The sequence below is a fragment of the Heterodontus francisci genome, chromosome 1 (genome assembly GCF_036365525.1).
Source record: "Heterodontus francisci isolate sHetFra1 chromosome 1, sHetFra1.hap1, whole genome shotgun sequence".
Classification (NCBI taxonomy): domain Eukaryota; kingdom Metazoa; phylum Chordata; class Chondrichthyes; order Heterodontiformes; family Heterodontidae; genus Heterodontus; species Heterodontus francisci.
Genome location: NC_090371.1, coordinates 168,061,388 through 168,085,653, shown reverse-complemented (window position 1 = coordinate 168,085,653; position 24,266 = coordinate 168,061,388). Strand labels below are relative to the sequence as shown.

The following is a 24,266-nucleotide window of genomic DNA, read 5'->3' as shown; positions in this document are numbered from 1 at the left end:
TAAACCCATAAAAGAGTCAGATTAAAATTATTCAAAGTTTGCAGTCCACAGTGTCCAGGACCTATCATTGCAACTAATGTTAGTCTGGATATTGTTATGATAATTAGGAACTCTAGGTGGATGAAACAGTGTGAGGATCAATTCTGTTGCATTTAAAAATTGAACACAATAAACATATAAAGCATTAAATATCATTTCACTGGGTTAATTAGGTGAGAATTGGTAGCTGTTAAATATGAATATAAAGTAGGATTCTTTTTCATTATATTTTCCAATCAGCAATCATAAAAGAAATGTTTATTTCTCCTTACTCATCTGAAAATAGCCATAAAAAGGCACCTGTGGGATCACTAATCCCAACCTGAAGTCCTGAATCTATCACCATAACAAAGCAAAAGATTCATAAAACACACAGGGCTGGATTCAAAAAAATGGCAGCCCACCCCATGGGTTGCATGCCAAAAAGCCACAGCAATCTTAAGCGTGGTGGCTCATTTAAATCGCTGGGGCATCCCGGCCCCCTTCCCCCCCAATCACATGGAGGGGGCGAGTTATCCGTCCCTGGCAATGGCGTCAGTTGCCAGTGCGCAGGCACTGACACCATTTTTAAACAGCAATCAACCCTGCCGTGATAGTTAAACTTTTAAAGAAAGATACCCCCAGAATTACATAAATAAAGTTCCAAAGCCCCTTTCCCACCCCCTCCCCATAACAATTACATTAACTATTTGCCCTTTCACCCCCAAAACACTTACCTTCAACATCTGATCTTCCTCCCCCCCCAAAACTGCACAAAGTTCAAAGTACACCCCTACACCCATGACATTAATTTGACCCCATTCCCCCCCCCCCCCCCACCCCCGCCACAAGTGTTGCACCTCGTTTCCATGGATGGGGATCTGAAGGCACGGGAGTGTCAGCCGCTGCGCCGAAGATCATGGAGGGCCCTAAAAATCATGGGTGAGTATACTTAAATTCATTAATTTGACTGTAAATACAGGCCTGGATTTTTAGTTAGGAAAACTGGCCATTTTAGGGCAGTTTTTATGCAAAATAGGTGACAGCCCTTTGCTGCAACCTTGCCCCAAAATAGCCACTGCCATTTCTCTCCCATGACCCTAATCTGCCTGTTCGAAGCATGCTCCAGTGAATTTAATTTCCGGGGGAAGTGCGGGAGAGGGTGGTGGTGGAATTTTGAATTTGGGCAATAGTGTAAAACTGGAGATATCGAAGCAGCGTTTATACATTTCTCCAGACTTTTATTTCCATGGAGGTTACAGTCTTGGAAAGTCCTCCCCATGGTGCAGCCTCACAACAACAGCAAACTTTTTATGTTTTCTCATCTAATGGACAAAAATCAAATCTTCACTTTCTACACCAAATGTTGCCTATCTCTTTAAATGTATTCAGCATTTGAACTGCAGTGTAAAGAAATGTAATGCTAGTTTAGAGGGGTCAGCCTGCACATGACCTATGACCAGTAAAAATGAAAGAAACTGACATGCAGGGCTCTGTGACGTGAGCTCCGCTCGTTAAAATAAATTTGAAATAGCAACAATGTTTCAGGCACAATGTGGTAGTTGCTCCTTAACTGATTTGCGACCAGAAGTCACATGAAACACAAATGTAGGCCACCATGCCTTTTCGCTCTGTTCTGTATCACAGAAATAGGCAGAGACAGGGTGTAATGCAAGGGAAAATTGGCCACTTTATCACTCAACTGCCTGAGGAACTGGAAGCTGCAGATGACTTTGTACTTTCCAGAAAGCTGTACCTGAGCAGCAGGCAGCTTTCCTCAAGGAAGTGCCTTTACAGTTATTCGGAATGGGGTTATTAAGAGGAAAGTATTCCCCTTGCTATTATGTTATACATTATGCAACCATCATATAATCCTTCTACCATTATGAAACTCTGTGGCCCAAAAATCCTCAGCACCACCTCATTGGTGTAGGCACGATGAAATGAGTGCTGCTGAACTCTGCTCCTAACCCTGCCAGAGTATCTGGGGTCAGGGCGGGGGATTGACACAGATACATCACTGCAGTAGGTGCTTGCACCAGTACAGGCACATCCTGGAAGGTAAGAACGTAAAAAATAGGAGCAGGAGCAGGACATTCGGCCTCTCGAGCCTGCTCTGCCATTCAATAAGATCATGGTTGATCTGATCGCAGCCTCAGCTCTACTTCCAGCTTGCCCACTATAACTGCCAGTAATGGTCCCACCAGAGGTGAGGGACCCAGGTCACAGGTGAGTCAGGGTTGGAGGGGTTTTGCAGGGAGGGGGTTGTGGAGCAGGGGATGCAGGGGCCTCAGAAGCAATTGCAAGGGGGAGTGGCTCTCAACCGACTCCCCCCTTCCTGATGTTGTGTCCGTCGATCAGGCACTAAGTGCCTTTTAACAAGGGGTGCCCCCTCTCCACCACCCCCCCACCCCCCAGAGCCAGCAAGCAACCCAGCTTGGCATCCTCCTCGTGTGGCGACAGGCCTGCTCGCCACTGGGATAATACTGGCGGAAGCAGGATGAGGCCCTTTATTGAGCAGTAATTGCCCACTTAAGGGCCTCAGTTGGCAGCCAGGCAGGAAGGCCGTCCACAGGCCTTCCCACCACAGACTTAATTGTGGTGGCGCTGCTCAGGGAAAGAGCTGCAAGCCTCTGATAGGCCAGCAGATCTCAGCAGGTGGGACTTCAGTCAGTGGGGTCCTTCTTCCAGGGAAGGCCCGCCACTGTCCACTTTAGTGTCTAATTGGCAGGTAATGCTGTGGCCTTTCCCCAGCGGACGTGACACAGGCTCTCGCTGGCAATTCAGCCGGTAGCCGAGACCCTCGTTGCTCATGTAAAATCTCTCCCTCCCCGGTGTGGTCTCACCAACGCCCCATAAAGTTGTAGCAAGACTTCCCTACTTGTGTACTCCTTCCCTCTTGCAGTAAATGCCAAAATTCCGTTTACATTCCTAATTATTGTTGTCCCTGCATGCTAACTTTTTGTGATTCATTTACGAGGACACCCAGATCCCTCTGTGCCGCAGCATTCTGCAGTCTCTCTCCATTTAAATAATATTTCGCTTTCCTATTCTTCCTGCCAAAGTGGACAGCCTCACTTTTTCCCACATTATACTCCATCTGCCAAATTTTTGCCCACTCACTTAACCTATCTATATTTCTTTGCATACTCTTTGTGTCCTCCTCACAACTTGCTTCCCCACCTATCTTTCTATTGTCAGCAAATTTGGCTACAATACAGTCAGTCCCTTCAGTCAAGTCATTAATATAGATCGTAAATAGTTGAGGCCCCAGCGCTGATGCTGTGGCAATCCACTAGTTACAGTTTGCCAACCTGAAAATGACCCATTTATCCCAACTCTCTGTTTCCTATCAGTTAGCCAATCATCTATCCATGTGAATATATTACCCCCAACACCATGAGCCCTTATCTTGTGTAGTAACCTTTTATGTAGCACCTTATCAAATGTATTTTGGAAATCCAAATATACTACATCCACTGGTTCCCTTTATCCACCCTGCTTATTACATCCTCAAAGAACTGTAATAAAATGTCAAACATGACTTTCCTTTCATAAAACCATGTTGACTGTGCTTGACTGTATTATGATTTTCTAAATGTCCTATGACTACTTCCTTATTGATAGATTCCAGTATTTTCCCAATGACAGATGTTAGCCTAACTGGTCTATCGTTTCCTGCTTTCTGTCTCCCTCCCTTCTTGAATAGGGGGTGTGAATTTTCAGTTTTCCAATCTGCTGGGACCTTTCCAGAATCTAGGGAATTTTGGTAGATTACAACCAATGCATCCACTATCTCTGCGGCCACTTCTTTGAAGACCCTTTAATGCAGGCCATCAAATCCAGGGGACTTGTCAGTCTTTAGTTTCATTAGTTTTCCCAATACTTTTTCTTTAGTGACAGTGATTGTTTTAAGTTTCTCCCCCCATTTGTTCCTTGATTTTCTATTATTCTTGGGATGCTGTTAGTATCTTCTACTGTGAAGACAGGTATAAAGTACTTGTTCAAAGTCTCTGTCATTTCCTTGTTTCTCATTAATTCCCCAGTCTCATCCTCTAAGGGACCAAAGTTTACTTTAGCTCGTCTCTTCCTTTTTATACACTTGTACAACTCTTACTGTCTATTTTTATATTTCTTTCTAGTTTACTCTTGTATTCTAAATTTTCCCTTTTTATTTTTATTTTTAGTCATCCTTTGCTGGTTTCTAAATTTTTCCCAATCTTCTGGCCTGCCACTAATCTTCAAAGAATTATATCCCTTTTCTTTCAAATTGATACCATCCTTAACTTCCTTAGTTAGCCACGGATGGTTCGTCCTTCTCATAGAGTCTTTCTTTCTTTCTCAATAAAATATATCTTTGTTAAGAGTTATGAAATATCTCCTTAAATGGCTGCCACTGCTTATCTACGGTCTTACCTTTTAACCTATTTTCCTAGTCCACTTCAGCCAACTCTGTCTTCATACCTTTGTAATTGCCTTTATTTAAGTTTAAGACAGTGGTTTCAGATCCAGGTTTCTCACCTTTAAACTGAATATGAAATTCTATCATGTTATGATCACTCTTTCAGAGAGGATCCCTTACTATAGATCATTAATTAATCCTGCCTCATTACATATTACCAGGTTAAAAATAGCCTGTTCCCTGGTTTGTTCCTCAACATATTGTTCTTAGAAACTGTCCTGAATACACTCTATAGACTTGTCCTCAAGGCTGCATTTGCCAATTTGATTTGTCCAATCTCTATGAAGATTAAAATCGTCCATGATTATTGCAATACCTTTCTTACAAGCCCCCATTATTTCTTGATTTATACTCTGTCCTTCAGTGTAGCTACTCTTAGGGGACCTATAAACTACTCCCATCAGTGGCTTCTTTCCCTTGCTATTTCGTATCCCCACCCAAACTGATTCTACATCTTGATCTTCCAAGCGAAGGTCATTTCTCACTAATGTAATTTCTCACAGAGCTACCCGACCTCCTTTCCCTTTCTTCCTATCCTTTTGAGATGTCAAAAAGCCTTGAATATTCAGTTCCCAAACTTGGTCACCTCACAACCTGTCTCTTTGTAATGGCCCCACCTCTGTAATTGCCATCATGCCCATTTATTTCTATTTGGGCCATCAATTCACCTATCTTGTTACAAAGGTGCAGTGTTGAAAGTGATTTCTCCCCCATTTCTACGAGGGTTGATCAGGAAACGGCTCAGTGGTCATGAATTCAAGCCCACTCCAGAGACTTGAGCACATAATCTTGGCAGATGTTCCAATACATTACTGAGGGAGTGATGCACTGTCAGAGGTACCGTCTTTTGGATGAGATGTGAAACTAAAGTCCCATCTGCCTGCTCAAGTGGACATAAAAGATCCCAAGTCACTACTTGAAAAGCAGAGAATTTCTCTCAATGCCCTGGACAACATTTATCCATCATCCAACAACACCAAAATACTTTAATTGGTCATTATCTCTCATTGCTGTTTGTAGGACTTTCCTGTGTCTGCCACATTGCTTATATTAGAACAGTGACTAATTCGCAAATACTTCTTTGGTGGTAAAGGGCTTTGCAACATTCTGCAGATGTGAAAGGCACTATGCTATGTAAATGCAAATGATTTTTTTTCCTTCTACTAACATTTCAAACACTGTAGACAAACACAGTAAATTGCACAACAAAATCCTATCCTGTGGTACTTTAAAAATTGGCAACCTATCATTTACTTGTTAAAATGGTTATTAATCAATATTCAATGCACCCCTTTCCTTTTTAATAATATTTATTATACTACATGGAAACCAGATCTGCTGGTTTACAAATGGAAATCAGGATTCAAATACTCCTGGGCAAAGCATTCTGGGTAATTGGTAAATAAATACTGTCAGCGTCTTATTACTGCACTGTGACCACAAATCAAATTCATTAACAGCTGCAAGCTGACAATTATCAACTTGATAGACTGAATGACAGATTTTCAGTCTGATGTTGGGCTCTCCATTTGGACTGCTAGTTCCTCTATCAGCATATTTTCTCAATGATAACAGCATTGAACTTGTTTAGCATTGTTTGAACTGTAGCCAGTCAGTAACTGATCAGTGCTCACACATTCTATTTAGCTTTTAAGCATTTATTGACTTTGACTTTTGCACAAGAACAGTTTAATGTTATCCTCAGTTCCTGACAATGTGACAGACAGATGATTAGGAACTATTTGTTTAATTTTGTGTTTCTGAGGATGTACTATTGCTTCACCTGCTAATTTGAGGGAGGGAAAGAGGTGGAGGTGGCCAATAGCATAGTGTTGGAAAATTTACCACTGTAATATTCGTTTTAATTAAAACCACCCATTGGACGGGCACATGAGCTCTGGTAAGCTACAGGAGCATAAAAACGAAAAACATGCTGTTACAATCCACATACTGTGACTGTAAAAGGCCAAAGATCAATTATCTTTTTAAAAATCATACTACAAAGTGCTGGAGGACACGTAAAAGCTGAGAATTTGGCTGTGGTGGTGAACAGGTCGAGTAACACACAGAAGTTCTTAATTAAGTAAGCTGACATCTCACAAAAACAGAAAACCTTCTTCCAACACTTGTATAATCAGACACACATGGAAATTAATAGACATCATTGTCTAACTCCCTTGCACGCTCTGTGTGTATTATGTAGTCATCCACCAAAACAGTTTTTCTCGAGTTCCTGTAGATTTAAGAGGGAGGATTTTAACCCACCTCACCCCACCATGTGGTAAGTGGATGGAGACAGGGGAGCCTTCAAAACAAAGCTTTCAGCTTACTGCCCGATTCTTGCTGATCACCAGTTTAGCTGCTTACTACAGTTAGATGACTATGAAAATCGGCACCGCATTACGTCAAGGGGGACCCGATTGAATTGCAACTTGGCCATCATGGCATTCTTGCCAGCAGCAGTAGGGGGGTTGAAGAGGTCCTCCAAGATATATGAAACTCTTTCCTTTGTGGTCCAGAAGGAGCATGTAGCCAGCTGCTAATTTCCTCCCATTTAAAGCAATGTAGTTAACGCCCAACATATGGTTGACGTTCAGGAGATAAAATACCATGGGCTTCAAAATTAGGCCTGTGAGTTCGCCCCACCCCCGCCCGAAACCACTGGGTTAAACTGAATTTCAACGTTGTCATTTTAGCACCACCAGTGCTTTCTGATATATTTTTAATCTGTGACCAGCAGAGGAGGTACAGATGCCTGTACCATAACAGGCTGCTCGAGATCAAGCAGTACAGTAAGCAGGAACATTCATTTCTAATTACCAATACACATCATTGATTAAGATGTATGGGAGAAATGACCTTGTGTTGTGGGTGCACACTCTCTCCTAATCCAGGGAGACCTAATAATTGTGACATTAGTAGCAAAATGAGACCTTCATCACTGCCCTGACAGACTTATCTTAAATACTCTAAAACCTGCTCAAGTGTGCCTGGAATATTCTCCAGTGGATGATACTGATGTGGAGTTGAGTAGTGTATTGAGAAAAGGTCATCATCTCGTTTGTAACTACACTCAAGCCTTCATGCAGTATACCTCAGAATGCCATCACATTTTTGTTGGAGACTTACCCGAGGCCCCTGGTCACCTTGATCACCCTGAAAAACCCAAATACATTTAATTGACATCAATGCAGAAACAATGAGAAATTAAGAATTTTGTTTTATTGTGGTGGATATTTTTTTAAGCAGATAAAGGAAAATATATTTATGTTTGTCTGTAAAAATGATTGTTTTCACAAACCTTATCACCTTTTGGACCAGGTGGACCCTGCAATGAAAAAATTAAAAGTTATTAACTTTTTCCTCAAATTGTACTCTTTGAATTGAATTTAAAAATAATGCCTATTTCCTCCCACCCCTCTCATCCCATGCTCCACTTCTCATCCAAGAGTGAGCAGACAGGTGATCTGCCAATACCACTCTGCAAACAGATGTGGTTACAAACATCCTGAGATGATTTGCTTGATGATTTCCCTCCTTTCTGTGGTGAAGCACATGGCTTCACCTTGCTGGTCTGGCTAAAACTGAGAATTTACTGTGTTTGTAATAGCGAGCGCCAGCCCACACCTCTGTGGTGTGCTGAATCATCAACATACGACACCAAGGACATCAGGAGTCAACCACATATTGCTGGTCTGAAATCACTTGAAAGGTAGGGGTGGCAGGTCCATTCCCTGAAGCACATTAAGAAGTGGCTGGGTTTTTACAGCAATCCAGCAGCTTTCATTGATGTTATTTTTAATTGAATTTAATGTCACTATTTACCATGATGAGATTTGAATTCAATAGGACTGCTACTCCAGTACTATAATAACTAGGTGACAACACCTTAAATGCTTGCAAAGTGAAAGCTTGGCAACAAAGCACCTTTACCAAGGGTATGTATTAATTTTATAAGATGGCTTTTACGGGAGGAAGATTCAACTGTTTGCCATTGATTGCAAAACTGTAAAAGGTGATGTCCTTCACACGTTTACGATTCCATGATGAACAATGAGCAGTGGAAATCTCACCCCACAGTTGTTACTTCTTTTGCGCCGTACATAATGTTAAACATATTAATTTTGAGTATGCCCACAATGTACTTGGGAACATGTTTAATGCACAATTATGCATAGTGAGCTCCCTTGTCATTAAGGGCCCATCTCAAGCGTCCTCCAGTTGAATGAGCTGGGAATTCTGGTGGAAGCTGCTCACTCCAGGAACGGTGGGGGGAGAGTGTCTGTGGCTGGGGACCCAGAGAGCCAGACCTCCCACAACATAAACAAAAACATCTTTCGGGCTGATAGTGCAGCTTGGATAACCCCCACATCCATCATTGAGCGTGTCTGTACTGGTGTCTAGGTTATTTGGCATTAGGGAGAAAGGGGGGTGGGGGCAAGCAGTGAAAATTCTGTCCCCAGGCCCTGTCACCTCTGAAGTTAGAGTTGGGCCAGACAGAAGTTCTAATCTGATCAGGCTCTAATTAGCAGACTGGGCTGTAAGCATGTATGCAGGGGTCCTGCAGGCAGCCCAAAGAAAGCTGGCAAGCGCATTTTAATAATTGCACCATTCACCCCTCTCCCACCACTTTTGTCAGCCGTTGGGCCTCAGACCTTTCTTGTCAGTGCTCTCAAGTGTGCAGATACCTGTCCTGTTTCTTCCTCCTCCTCGTTCGCTTCCCTCTCATTCCAGCAGCAAGACCTACCAATGAACAGGTCTGTGCTAGGAGTATGACCAGGTCATGGCAATGGTCCAGGATAGGAAAATTATAAACATGTTTTCCCTCACAGGGCAGCACATCTGTGTTTAATCTACACATATGGATCTCTAATTAGTGCAAGCATGAGTGGTCTAATGAAAAGTCAGAGAAAAAATGTTAACCAATCACATCACATTCAAATGCTAACTGACCTGCAGTGTATTTGCTGTATATTCTGTTTTTATTTCTAGGTAACCATGACTACCCACTTAACAAACTATAACTGGGCATGAGGTTAACAAATGTTGAGCTAAGACACAAGCTTTTAGGAGCAGATGGATTCCTCTGCAGCTGAAGATGCCTGTGTGGTCCTGAAGACTAGTGTCCAATAAATCTGCAGCCAATAAAAGGTATCATCTTCCTCCTATTCTGTGAATGTCTTTAATTATGGCATAATTGTTCATCTTCTGACATGCAGCATCACTGATCAGTCAAAGCCCCAGAACCGTTCCACTGACACAGAAAACTTTGACAGTAGCACATAACTCATCGGTAAATAACTTTCCCAAAAAAGTTTAACTAATTTATGATTAATGGTTGACTGAAATACAGAAATTTTTAAAAAGTAGAATCCAATTTATTTTGCATAATTTGTGGTTTACACAAGAAGTCAAATTCTTGTTGGCATGTTGAATATATATAGGGCTGAATTTTGTTGAGCTCCCAAACGTTGGGCTCCCTGGCGGCGAGGCTTGGTGGGGGGGGGTGGCGGAAGATCGCAACGGCCCTCCATGGAGCCCAACGCCAGGATTGCCAGACCCAACCTTCCCAGCGGCGGCAAGGCTCCGTGGTGGCCCCCAAACCACTCGACAACAGGATCCTACTTTAAATATTGAAATAAAAGACATGAATAAACTAACATGCCATTCCCTGCGACCTTACCAGCTGTCCACGATCTTCCATGCGACAGCCGGCACTCACGTGCCCTCACTTTCCCATCCAGGGAAAGCTGGCGCCACTGTGGTGGGAAGGGTAGAGCATAGGATTTTTAGTGTAGTGGGGGTGGGGAGACAGGGTCAACTCTGCATTTATAGTGGTGGGGGGGAGGGGTGACCTCTGCACTTTGTGCAGTTGAGGGGGAAGAGGTCAACTTCTCAATTTAAGTGTTTTTGGGGGGGAAAGGGCTAATCTGTCTATTGGGGGGTGGTGGAGGGGAACAGGTCACACATTTATGTACAGTGCAGTCGGGGGGTAGTTCCGGGGTGCAATCTTTTTCTCCCTGGCAGCCCTTTAAAAATGGTGCCGGCGCCTGCACAGAGGCAGCTGACACCTTTGCCGGCATCACAGAGCCTGACCTCGCCACGTGATTGGGGGGTTGGGGATGGCGGACCGCCCTGCGTATAGAAATGAGCTGCCGCATGCTAGCTTGCGGAGGCATGGCGGTACACAGCCTGTGCATGTGGGCTGCCATTTTTTGCGGCAGAGGGAGAATAAAAGTCAGCCCAAAGTCTGCATTATCTTTGCTTGAAAGCACTGTTTAAATTCTGTCCTAAAAAATCATAAAAACTTTAGGCTTGATGTTGGTATATAAATAACCGAGTGTTAGAGACACACAGTGTTATTAATGCGTAAATGGGCTAACAGGTTCAGGTGAGTAAGAGATACATTGAGAGTTACGATTCTCCAGAACTTGCTGGTCGATTTATGCTGCTCTGCCATTTACTTTGCACAAACGGTATCTTGCTGTTAGCCATCCTGTTGTTTTTGAGAACTTGCTGGATTTGCACATTAATTGCCCATTAAACTCACCACAGAAAATTAGGACAAGTAATTAGAACGTAAATACCCTTTTTACGGCATGATATTTGTTAATTTTTTTTCTTTGTTCATGGGAATTCGGCATCGCTGGCTAGGACAGCATTTATTGCCCAAATCTAATTGTACTTGAGAAGGTGGTGGTGAGCTACCTTCTTGAACCGCTGCAGTCCTTGGGGTGTAGGTACACCCACAGTGCTGTTAAGAAGAGAGCTTCAGGATTTTGGCCCAGCGACAGTGAAGGAACGGTGATATAGTTCCAAGTCAGGATGGTGTGTGGCTTGAAAGGGAACTTGCAGGTGGTGGTGTTCCCATGCATCTGCTGCCCTTGTCCTTATAGGTGGTAGAGGTCACGGATTTGGAAGGTGCTGTCGAAGGAGCCTTGGTGTGTTGCTGCAGTGCATCTTGGGCCGACCCGACCCAACCCGACTCGACCTGGACTCGGCCCGACCCGACCTGAGCCCGAAAGCCAGACCTGAAGATGGGCCCGACCCGACCCGAACCCGACACATGTCGTTGGGTCCCGTCGGGTTCGGGTCAGGTAGCAGGCCTCTAATGGTAACCCCCAGAATGTTTATAGTGGGGGATTCAGCGATCATAATGCCACTGACTGTCAAGGAGAGATGGTTAGATTCTCTCTTGTTTGAGATAGTCATTGCCTGGCACTTGTGTGGTGCGAATGTTATTTGCCACTTATCAGCCCAAGCCTGGATATTGTCCAGGTCTTGCTGCCTTTCTACACAGATGGCTTCAGTATCTGAGGAGTCACGAATGGTGCTGAAAATTGTGCAATCATCAGCAAACATCCCCGCTTTTGACCTTATGATTGAAGGAAGGCCATTGATGAAGCAGCTGAAGATGGCTGGGCCTAGACACTACCCTGAGGAACTCCTGCAGTGATGTCCTGGAGCTCAGATGATTGACCTCCAACAACCACAACCATCTTCCTTTGTGCTAGGTATGACTCCAACCAGTGGAGAGTTTTCCCCCTGATTCCCATTGACCTCAGTTTTGCTCGGGCTCCTTGATGCCATGCTCGGTCAAATGCTGCCTTGATGTCAAGGGCAGTCAGTCTCACCTCACCTCTGGAGTTCAGCTCTTTTGTCCATGTTTGAACCAAGGCTTGAATGAGATCAGGATCTGAGTGACCCTGGCGGAACCCAAACTGAGCGTCACTGAGCAGGTTATTGCTAAGTGAGTGCTGCTTTATAGCTCTGTCAGCGACACCTTCCATCACTTTACTGCTGATTGAGAGTAGACTGATGGGGCGGTAATTGGCCGGGTTGCATTTGTCCTGCTTTTTGTGTACAGGACATACTTGGGCAATTTTCCATATTTCCAGGTAGATGCCAGTAGTAGCTCTACCTAGCATGGCTAGGGGCGCGGCACGTTCTGGAGCACAAGTCTTCAGTACTATTGGCAGAATATTGTCAGGGCCTATAGCATTTGCAGTATCCTGCGCCTTCAGTCATTTCTTGATATCACATGGAGTGAATTGATTTGCCTGAAGACTGGCATCTGTGATGCTGGGGACCTCAGGAGGAGGCCGTGATGGATCATCAACTTGGCACTTCAGGCTGAAGGTGGATGCAAATGCTTCAGCCTTGTCTTTTGCACTGATGTGCTGGGCTCCCCATCGTTGAGGATGGGGTGTTTGTGGAGCGACCTCCTCCTGTCAGTTGCTTAATTGCCACCACCATTCATGACTGAATGTAGTAGGACTGCAGAGTTTAGATCTGATCTGTTAGTTGTGGGATCGCTTAGCTCTGTCCATTACATACTGCTTCCGCAGTTTGGCACGCAGATAGTCCTGTGTTGTATCTTCACCGGGCTGACACCTCATTTTTAGCTATGCCTGATGTTGCTCCTGGCATGCCCTCCTGCACTCTTCACTGAAGCAGGGTTGGTCCTCCAACTGGATGTTAATGGTAGAGAGGGGTATATGCCGGGCCATGAGGTTACAGATTGTGGTTGAATACGATTCTGCTGCTGCTGATGGCCCACAGCACCTCATGGATGCCCAGTTTTGAGTTGCTAGATCTGTTTGAAATCTATCCCATTTAGCACAGTGGTAGTGCCACACAACACGATGGTGGGTACCCTAAATATGAAGACGGGACTTCATTTCCACTAGGACTGTGTGATGGTCACTCTTACCAGTACTGTCATGGACAGGTAGATTGGTGAGGACAAGGTAAAGCAGACTGCCAAAGTCATTTGGCAGAATGCCTCATCACCAGAACTTTCAAACAAGCACCAAGATGTAGCTTGGTTGGTGGTGAGAAGGGTCCTCCCAGTCAGATCCTTCCTGCATGCCCGGAGTCTTGCCCCCTCCGCATGCTGCCCTCGATGTGGCTGTGGTGGGGAAGAGACAGTTGCCCACCTCCTTCTGGAATGTGTCTTTGCAAAGCAGGTGTGGAAAGAGAGGCAGTGGTTTTTGTCGAGGTTCATCCCAAGCAGCTCTGTAACACAGGGGTCTGTGCTCTAAGGGCTGTTCCCAGGGACACACACCGAGATAAACATCAACTGTTACTGTAGGACCATCAATTTGGTGAAAGACGCTCTTTGGTCTGCCCGAAACCTGCTTGTCTTCCAGCGCAAAGAGTTGTCCACGACCGAATGTTGCAGACTGGCACATTCCAAGGTTCAGGACTACGTGCTGAGGGACGCACTAAAGCTTGGGGCAGCCGCAGCAAAGGCTCAATGGGGAAAGACCACTGTGTAAGGTCCCCCCACCAAGCTGAACTGAGGGGCTGGATCCATGGGAAACCCCTCGGGCTGTATACAGCAAATATGGGTTTGCTGTAAAATGTGCATGGCATGTAAAATGAAATTGAAGGGTTGTGAGGCAACTCACTCCTGTATTGAAGAAAACTGATTTCCTTTGCACTTTTTGGAATGTCAACTTGGTGTTGTTTTGAACTGTTTTGTAATGTATTTTTTTTTACAGATTTTTATGAATAAAGTATATTTTTGAAAAAAAAAGTCAAGTAGGTTTTTCCCTCTTGTTGGTTGCCTCACCACCTACCACAGACCCAGACCAGCTGCTATGTCCTTTAGGACTCGGCCAACTCGGTCAGTAATGGTGCTACCGAGCCACTCTTGGTGATGGACATTGAAGTCCCCCACCCAGAGTACATTTTGTGCCCTTGATATCCTCAGTGCTTCTTCCAATTGGAGTTCAACATGGAGAAGCATTGATTCATCAGCCAAGGGGCCGGGATGGGGGGGGTGGGGTGCAGTAGTTGATAATCAGCAGGAGGTTTCCTTGCCCGTGTTTGACCTGATGCCATGAGACTTCATGGGATTCAAAGTCAATGTTGAGGACTCCCAGGACTCCCTCCCGACTACATAACACTGTGCCACCACCTCTGGTGGGTCAGGACATACCCAAGGATGGTGAAGGTGGTGTCTGGGACATTGTCTGTAAGGTATGATTCCATGAGTATGACTATGTCAGGTTGTTGCTTGACTAGTCTGTGGGGCAGCTCTCCCAATTTTGGCACAAGCCCCCAGATGTTAGTAAGGAGGACTTTGCAAGGTCGACAGAGCTGGGTTTGCCGTGTCATTTCCAGTGCCTAGGTCAATGCTGGGTGGTCTGTCAAGTTTCCTTCCTTTCCTTACATTTTGTAGCGGTTTGACACACTGATTGGCTTGCTAGGCCATTGCAGATAGCATTTAAGAGTCAACCACATTGCTGTAGGTCTGGAGTCACATGTAGCCCAGATTAGGTAAGGACAGCAGATTTTCTTTCCCTAAAGGGCATTAGTGACCCAGATGGGTTTTTATAACAATGGTTTCATGATCATCACTAGACTAGCTTTTTAATTCCAGATTTATTAATTGAATTCAAATTCCACCATCTGCCCTGGTGGGATTCAAACCCATGTCCCCAGAGCATTAGCCTAGTGACATTACCACTATGCCACCACCTCCCACTATCTATTGTCCTGTAGGTAAAAATCTTAATCTCAAGTCTTTCCACAGATTTTTAAATTTTGCACTCATAACCTCTAGTACCGTGCTTGCAGCCCCAATAAAATAATCTGGACAACTTCCAAATGTTGGAAATCACATTTATCTGGAGCTTCACGCCAAACAATCCAGCAATATCTCTGAGTGTTGGCTCTGTGTATGAAAAGTAATATGAGATGTCAATGTGAACCTTCTGAATCTTAAATCTAACAGTGTGATGCGGTACATCACATCATATTGCAGCAGGCCCAGAAGCTTTAGTTTAATGTAATTTTTGTTTGGTGGGTTCTGCACATTTTTTATAACAGGTTTTATGGCCACAGCCTTTTAGCCGAAGGTATGAAATGTGCAGTACAAGTAGTCTGGCTTGCTGTTGCAATGGTTTCTGGGTTGAAACACAGACAAAGTCATATGGTGCACATTACTTCAGACTCAACTGAGAGAAATCCAACAATACAGCAAGGAACTTGAAAAGCTGGAAAAGGGAGCACTGCAACTGCTGGAGACCATAAATCTCCAGGAAAGAGGGAAGTCCTTTCAGGATTTTTTTCAAATGAAAACTTAAGAATTTGCACCTTCTGCCAGAGGTCTTTGATTTATAAACCTGTCTACAAGAATTTTCCTATTGTGAAAAAGTTAGTTTTATATTGCTTGTATTTTGATTAAGTTAAATTTATAAAGAGCAAGCAAAAAAGGCCATGAGTGACACCTTGATGCTCAAAGGAAGTTAGAGGCAGTATGTATATAGTTAAGGTTGCCTGCAGGAGGTATTGTCAGATCCCTTTAAAGATCACACATTCTATATTTCTATTTCCAGAACCTGCCTTTGGCAATTCAAAATATTAAAAAAGTGACCCCATAATTTTGTGGAGCCAATTATGCTAATTTTACATCACTGAGCTAAGACTTGGGTCCACCAGTGCTTTGTAGGAATGATGCCGGCAGTGGGGGTGGTGGATCGGAGGCTTCAGTGATAAGAGGTCAGGGTTGGGGGGGTGGAGGAGAAAGTTCGGGGCCTTGGTAGGGACCGGTGGGGGGTGGTGATGGGGGGCTGGTGAGGAGCATAGGGCTGTGGAGAGTGTGGGGAAATCAGGGCTTGGTGGGGTGGATTGGTGGACAGTGGAGGTGGATTGGAGCCCTGATTGGATGACAGTGTGATCAGAGGCCTCATGGGGAAGGTTGGGATGTTGTGTGTGGTGGGGAGGGGGGTTGTGGTGCTGGATTGCTGCCGGCAGGCACCTGGATCTGGGAGGTAGTTGTAAAGGAACTCACCTGCTGGATCTGCCAAGTCCTCGCCTGTGTGTAGCTACAGGTTCCCCAAGGCACGAAAACCCAGACAATCAGAGTTAAAGTTGAAAATCATAGAAAATTTATGCCCATCGGCCCATCATGTCCATGCCGGTCAATGCACCCAGTCTAATGAGGCTGCCAGCCGCATTATCATATTTAAAGTATCAGCCCGCCTCCTTGGAGCAAATTGACTGCCCACCCAACTTTCGGCCTCAGTTAAAAACAGAGGTGGATGGGTTGTAGGCAGGGTGGGGCCAGGAATCTGATTTTTAAGACTTTAATCCCCACACCTGACCCAGACCAATCTTTTATTTTTTAAGATTCCTCCCATTGATTCGGACCTCTCACATCCCCGTAACTTTACAGTAGTGTCAGAAAATATTTAATGCCCTCACCAGGGCAGGCAAGATAATAAACTAGCCATTCTTCCCTTTTCCTCCTGGGTAACTAGGCACTTACACACTGTTCATCATCTCAAATTAACAGCATAGGACCAGCTGATTGGTACTCAAGATGGTGCCAGTTCTGTGCCATCACATTGCCATTCACAAATGACATTGGGCTCGCCCTCTGAAAGTAGCGATCTTAGCGATTGCAGCAAAGAGGACCCCAGACACTGATATTAGCCCATCAGGATTCGCTGCAGATACAGATATACAGCCTCTGTACCTCTGTATTTGAGGAAATTTTTTTTCACCCAGCGGGTGGTTGGAAGCTGGAAAGCACTGCCTGAAGAGATGGTGGAAGCAGGAACCCTCACAACATTTAAGAAGTATTTAGATGAGCACTTAAAACGTTATAGCATTCAAGGCTACAGACCAAGTGCAGGAATATGGGATTAGAATAGTTGGGTGCTGAATGGCTGGCACAGACACGATGGGCCGAAGGGCCTGTTTCTGTGCTGTTTAACTCTATGACTCTGTAGTTTAGCAGTTGACTGTTCAGCCAGTTACTTGTGTTCCTCTTTCTGATGGGGAAACACTTGATCGTAATGTACATCTGCAACCAACTTTACAACGCACAAGGGACAAAGAGCATGTACCATTGGCAATGTGCTCACTTTTAATATATGTCTTGCAATCTATTATTCTTTCACTGTGCTGAATGTAAAGCATCAGTTGTCCAAAAAGCAAACAAACCATGTTGCCAATGGTACAGGTGAAACTATACATGTGAAATTTCAATAATATATTCGGCAATAACTTTCAAAAGGGTCTTGAATCTATACTTAAAAACAAAAGAAATTGCAGGGCAATGAGAAAAGAATAGGAGAGTGAGACTAATTGGTAGCTCTTTCAGAAAGCTGGCATGGGCATGATGGGCTAAATGGCCTGCTTCTATGCTGTATGATTCAATGATTCTATCAAGGATGGAAATGAAAGGGCTCTCTTTGAAAAGGGACAAACTGGAGGAATATGAATTCAAAATACCTAAGCCCGCGGGACACTGACTCCTGAGACATCCCTTGTGGTTGCCTGGAAAGGCTTTAAGCGGTAAAAACCGAGGTGGTGATGCTTACTTTCACTGGTAGTGTGCTGCAGCTGGTTGATTGTTCCTTCAGTTCTTTATGGACCAGTCATTTTGAACCTCACATTGCACTGCTTCACAAGCATCTTCCAGCAGGTTTTTCTGTTGTATAATACTTTTATTAGCGGCAATTAGCTGCATTCATAAACTGCCTATGTGCTCTTTGCTCCACTGCTGCTCTTTCCTTCTCCTTCCGCTCCACTCAATAACATTCTAACTTATCAATTTACCTGTTGCTGAGGAACATTCATTATTAATGACCTTTAAGGAGACTTTAACAAGAAAAAAAAGACATTTTTCTCACTTTTCCGAGAATCTGTAGTACAAATGTTTAGATCAGTACTGAACATCCGTTGGCACTTTCTCCCACTTTACACCGCTTTTTACTCAGATCTAATTCATGGCAAAATTTGTAGAGATGGGATTGTTGGTCCAATGATGCCCTATACCAGGTATTACAAAAATCAGTACGGATTCACCAATGTGGGTACATCATGTACACTCTATATCAAATCTTGAGGCTCCACACTACTGGGGAAGGCTGTTCAGCCAATGTATTTCAAATAATGATGAGCATGCTGCCTATGATTTTCTGATATGTGCTGGCTGAATATGAGGTTTTGCCAGCAACAGAGGACCTCACAAAATGTACTCTTACATACCAGTGCAGACATGCTATTCCAGATACATCATATGCTGGTAGAGGCATTCTACATATCAGTGCAGATATTCCATGTAACATGCCAGATATATCACTATGTCTATATATCATTGCACATATTCCAGTATATGTATATAATATACCAGTTCAAGCACACCCATACCAGAATAGATACTCTAATACAAGTATATTACAGACAATGTAGATTTTCCAGTGGAAGAGTCCCAGGCTCATGTACCAATACAACTACCCCAATGCAATCATTTCACCAGTGCAGAATGATTTGACCTCTTCCTCTCCAAACGAGATTTATTTTTCTTCCCCTGCGCAGTAAAAACACTCTGTTTGCTCTTGCACCATGCTCTGAAGATACACCTGCAACACTACATACTGGTTACAGCAGCACACTCAAAACTGAGCCTCAGGATTATGATATGTCATTTAATTTAGAATATTGAAGGATAATTATCTGTAGGAGTTCAAGGGGAGGATTTCCCTACATATAGCAAACAGATGAATGATTTCAAAAGGAAATTGGATGGACACTTGAGGGAAATAAACTTAAAGGGCTACAGGGATAGAGCTGGGGAATGGGATTAATTGGATTGCGCTACAGACAGCTAGCATGGACTTGATAGGCCAAATGGTCTCCTTCTGTGTCATTATGACTCTATGAGAGGAAATCTTCAAAGATCCTTCCCTATACTCGCACACATTTACATTTCCTCCAGGAATCAGGCCATTTGGCCCAACTAGTCTGTGTAGGCTTTTACTCTCCAAGCAAGCAAACAGCCCAAATGACATTGACCCACCCTGTTGCCATATTCCTTCACCCACCAATCCAACCAAATCTTGAATGTCCCAACCCCTAACTCTGGAAGTGAATTCCATGGCTTCACAACTCTGTTCTAGATCTCTTACATTTGCTCCAGCCATAGTCCCAAAGGACCATAGGCATCTCTCCCCATGAGAGAGCGTGACAGATGGTGATGTATAGTTTGAGGGTCACCACTCCTCAAGCATGAGGCAAGGCAAGGAGGCAGATCTCCATGAACTATCACAGCTGGTACAGGGATTGAACCTGCGCTGTTAGTGTTTTTCTGCATCACACTCTAGCTGTCTAACCAACTGAGCTAACCGACCCCCCCCCCATTTCTTATATTTAAGCTTTCCTCAATGGCCTTTCATTTTTTGACCGCTCAATATTCCGCCATTATCTAACTTGTCCCAACAAGGAAATCATTAGAAAGATAGCCTGGACATACTAATGTTGTAGAGTCTAGGACTAGGGGACATGTCCTAAAAATCAGAACCAGGTCTTTCAGGAGTGCAATTGGGAAACACTTCTACACATAAGGATTGAAAGAAGTTTGGAACTTTCTTTCACAAAGGACAGTTGATGCTAGGTCCATTGTTAATTTTAAAACTGACGTTGATAGTTATTTGTTGGCCAAAGATATTAAGCGATATGGGGCAAAGGTCCAAATAAGTCTTAAAATGACGGTATATGTTAGGTCATAAATCAGCCATCATCTCATTGAATGATGGAACAGACTCGAGGGCCTAACTGGCCTACTCCTGTTCCTATGTTCTAAAGGAATGGCTGAAAATTTTACCAAGAGTGTCTGTGATATAGTGAAGAAGTTTGGAAATGTTTCAGAGGTGGAAGTAGGCAGTAGTGGCAATGGATTGAATATTGGGTTTGAAGCTCAGCTCAGGGTTAAGCAGAACACCAAGGTTGTGCAATTAAAGAGAGACTACTTTAAGAAAATTAGGAAATGATTAATGTGTCCCGTATTTAAACAAAACATCTATTGATTTGCCACCTGACCAATTGAAGCCCTGAATGATTAAAAGCCCAAACAAAATGGAAGAGTTAAATCATAGGATCACTAGCAGTTGAGAAATATGTAGACTTGGAGGAGAGTTTTGGGCTTGTAGTAGATGATTTATGTCAACAGTAAAATATATGCCTTTGAGACTTTTTAAGCAGAAAAGTAAAAGAAACACTGCAGGAGACACGGACCCATAAAAGACAGTAATTGAAACAATATGGCAAGAAACTACCAGTAGCTGTCTGGCGATAGAGCACAATGCAAGTTACCGGACCATAGACATACAGCATGACAACAGGAGAGCGCAGTGTGACTATTCAATGTAAAGTAATGCATCTGTTAGAGATCATATTTCTTTGAACAAATTATTTTATGTCTTTGTGATAATATTCAAGGCTAAAAAAGTGATATTCCATATGTGCATCAAAGTAACATGTGGTTTCTAAATAAGGCTGAATACAAAGACAGTCACTGCTTGATTGTGAATGTAGGAAATCCACCTGAAACTGAGAAGTTCTTGAGAAAGACTACCACAGTTTTAAAAGGTACATTATAATAATTATACCAAAAAAAGTGCACCCCATTAACCCTTAGAGGCCTGAAAGATCCTTTCCAGCTTTCTATTATAACATCTGCAAAAATTGATTGCCTGTACATTTCTAATGCAGAATTTAATAAATAGAAAGAATCACAGGGCACGTCTTCAAACAAAATAACCTCTGAGTAAAATATAGCTTTGGAACAAGTTATAATTATTTTATTCCTCAACTGGAATACTAAACAATAATTGCAAATGAAGTCTCCTTAGCTCATCAGAAGTATATCAGTCATGATAAACATAGGCATTATAGGCTCAGGATCTTGTTCAGGATTTTGAAGCAAAACGATATGTTAATGCCCAGGATAAACGAAAAAGTTTTTTTTTATTCGTTCTTGGGATGTGAGCATCACTGGCAAGGCCGGCATTTATTGCCCATCACTAATTTCCCTTTAGAAGGGGATGGTGAGCTGCCTTCTTGAACCGCTGCAGTCCATGTGGGGTAGGTACACCCACAGTGTTTTTTTTTCTGCAGTGGTTTGCTGCAACTGACTGGCTTGCTAGGCCATTTCAGAGGGTAGTTAAGAGTCAACCAGATTGCTGTAGGTCTGGAGTCACGTGTAGGCCAGACCCCCGGGTAAGGATGGCAGAATTCCTCCCCTGAAGGTCATGAATGAACCAGATGGGTTTTTACCACAATCTGGTCGTTTCATGATCATTATTACTGAGACTAGCTTTTCATTCCAGATTTATTAATTAATTGAATTCAAATTCCCCCAGCTACTGACTCATGTCTCCAGAGCCTTAGACGGAACTCTGGATTACTAGTCCAATAACATTACCACTATTCTACCGTCACCTAATTATTGTTGAAGCTGAATCCATAGACTCTTTGAAAGGCAAATTATTTGTTTGAAAACAAAGAATATTAAAGGGTTTAGGAAGTAAGCACAAAATGAAAACTAGACTATGTAGCTCAGGTAGAGAAAAGCACTGGCACAGACGTGATGGGTCAAATGTTTCTGTGCTATAACATTTATGATCAGGGCAAGAGAAAGAAAGAAATCATGGCAAAGGAAAGTGAGATCGGGTCAGGGGAAAGTGAGATTGAGACTGAAATGGAAGTTAAAGATGAGAAGAAACTAAGTTGGGGCTGGGAGAGAAAATCAAGTTGTGAGAAATGAGGAAGGAAAATCAGGCCCAGAGCAGTGACATCAATCAAAGCAAGATCAGACTACATAAAAACATAAGAAATAGGAGCAGGAGTAGGCCATTCAGTCCCTCGAGCCTGTTCTGTCATTTGATAAGATTATGGCTGATCTGATCACAGGCTCAATTCCACTTTCCTGCCTGCCCCTGATGACACTTGACTCCTTTGCAGATCAAAAAACTATCTAACTCAGCCTTGAATATATTCAATGACCCAGCCTCCACTGCTCTCTGGAGTAGAGAATACCAAAGATTAACAACCCTCCAAGGGAAGAAATTCCTCCTTATCTCCATCTTAAATGGGAAATTTTGAAACTGTTGACTCTTAGTTCTAGATTCCTCCACGAGGGGAAACATCCTCTCAGCACTTTTTAAAAATTCATTTATGGGATATGGGTGTCGCTGGCTGGGCCATCACTAATTGCCCTTGAGAAGGTGGTGGTGAGCTGCCTTCTTGAACCGCTGCAGTCCATGTGAGGTAGGTATACCCACAGTGCTGTTAGGAAGGGAGTTCCAGGATTTTGACCCAGTGACAGTGAAGGAACGGTATTATAGCTTCAAGTCAGGATAGTGTATGGCTTGGACAGCAACTTACAGGTGGTTGCCATGCACCTGCTGCCCTGTCCTTCTAGGTGGTAGAGGTCGCGGGTTTGGAAGGTGCTGTCAAAGGAGCCTTGGTGTGTTGCTGCAGTACATCTTGTAGATGGTGCACACTGCTGCCACTGTGCGTCAGTGGAGGAGGGAGTGAATGTTTGTAGATGGGGTGCCAATCAAGCCGGCTGCTTTGTCCTGGATGGTGTTGAGCTTCTTGAGTGTTGTTGGAGCTGCACTCGTCCAGACAAATGGAGAGTATTCCATCACACTCCTAACTTGTGCCTTGTAGATGGTGGACAGACATTGGGGAGTCAGGAGGTGAGCTACTCGCTGCAGAATTCCCAGACTCTGCTCCTGTAGCCACAGTATTTATGTGGCTGGTCCTGTTCAGTTTCGGGTCAATGGTAACCCCCAGGATGCTGATAGTGGGGGATTCAGTGATTGACAATGAACATCAAGGGGAGATGGTTAGATTCTCTCTGTTAGAGATGATCATTGCCTGGAACTTGTGTGGTGCAAATGTTACTTGCCACTTATCAGCCCAAGCCTGGATGTTGTCCAGGTCTTGCAGCATCTTAACATGGGCTGCTTCAGTATCTGAGGAGTCGCAAATGGTGCTGAACATTGTGCAATCATGAGCAAACATCCCCATTTCTGACCTTATGATGGACAGAAGGTCACTGATGAAGCAGCTGAAGATGGTTGGGCCTAGGACACTACCCTGAGGAACTCCTGCAGTCATATCCTGGGACTGAGATGATTGACCTCCAACAACCACAATCATCTTCCTTTGCGCTAGATATGACTCCAACCAGTGGATAATTTTCCTCCCGATACCCATTGACTCCAGTGTTTCTAGGTCTCCTTGATGCCATACCTGGTCAAATGCTGCCTTGATGTCAAGGGCAGTCACTGTCACCTCACCTCTGGAGTTCAGCTCTTTTGCCCATGTTTGGACCAAGGTTGTAAGGAGGGGAGGAGCTGAGTGGTCCTGGCAGAAACCAAACTGAGCGTCACTGAGCAGGTTATTGCTGAGCAAGTGCTGCTTGATAGCACTGTCGATGACCCCTTCCATCATGTTGCTGATGATCGAGAGTAGATTGATGGGGCAGTAATTGGCAGGTTGGATTTGTCCTGCTTTTTGTGTACAGGACATACTTGGGCAATTTTCCACATTGCCGGGTAGATGCCAGTGTTGTAGCTGTACTGGAACAGAGGCTAGGGGCGTTGCTAGTTCTGGAGCATAGGTCTTCAGTACTATTGCCAGAATGTTGTCAGAGCCTATAGCCTTTACAGTATCCAATGCCTTCTGTTGTTTCATGATAACACGTGGAGTGACTAGGTTGGCTGAATATTGGCATCTATGATGCTGGGGACCTCAGGAGGAGACCGAGATGGATCATCCACTTCGCACTTCTGGCTGAAGATGGATGCAAATGCTTCAGCCTTGTCTTTGCATGGATGTGCTGGGCTCCCCCATCATTGAGGATGGGGATATTTGTGAAGCCTCCTCCTCTTGTTAGTTGTTTAATTGTCCACCACCATTCAAGACTGGATGTAGCAGGACTGCAGAGCTTAGATCTGATCCATTCATTGTGAGA

At 43.9% G+C, this 24,266-nt stretch overlaps 1 protein-coding gene across 1 annotated transcript in view; it reads right to left on the bottom strand.

Moving 5' to 3' along the window:
* Nucleotides 1–12,270, bottom strand: part of LOC137369605 (collagen alpha-1(XXV) chain-like) — a 164,022-nt gene extending 151,752 nt beyond the window's left edge. The window contains exons 1-3 of the mRNA XM_068030959.1: nt 12,115–12,270; nt 7,782–7,808; nt 7,610–7,636 (exon numbers count right to left, since the gene is read on the bottom strand). Of these exons, the coding sequence (XP_067887060.1) occupies nt 7,610–7,636; nt 7,782–7,808; nt 12,115–12,270 (210 nt within the window). The remainder of the gene's footprint in view (nt 1–7,609; nt 7,637–7,781; nt 7,809–12,114) is intronic.
* Between the last annotated feature and the right edge of the window lie 11,996 nt (nt 12,271–24,266).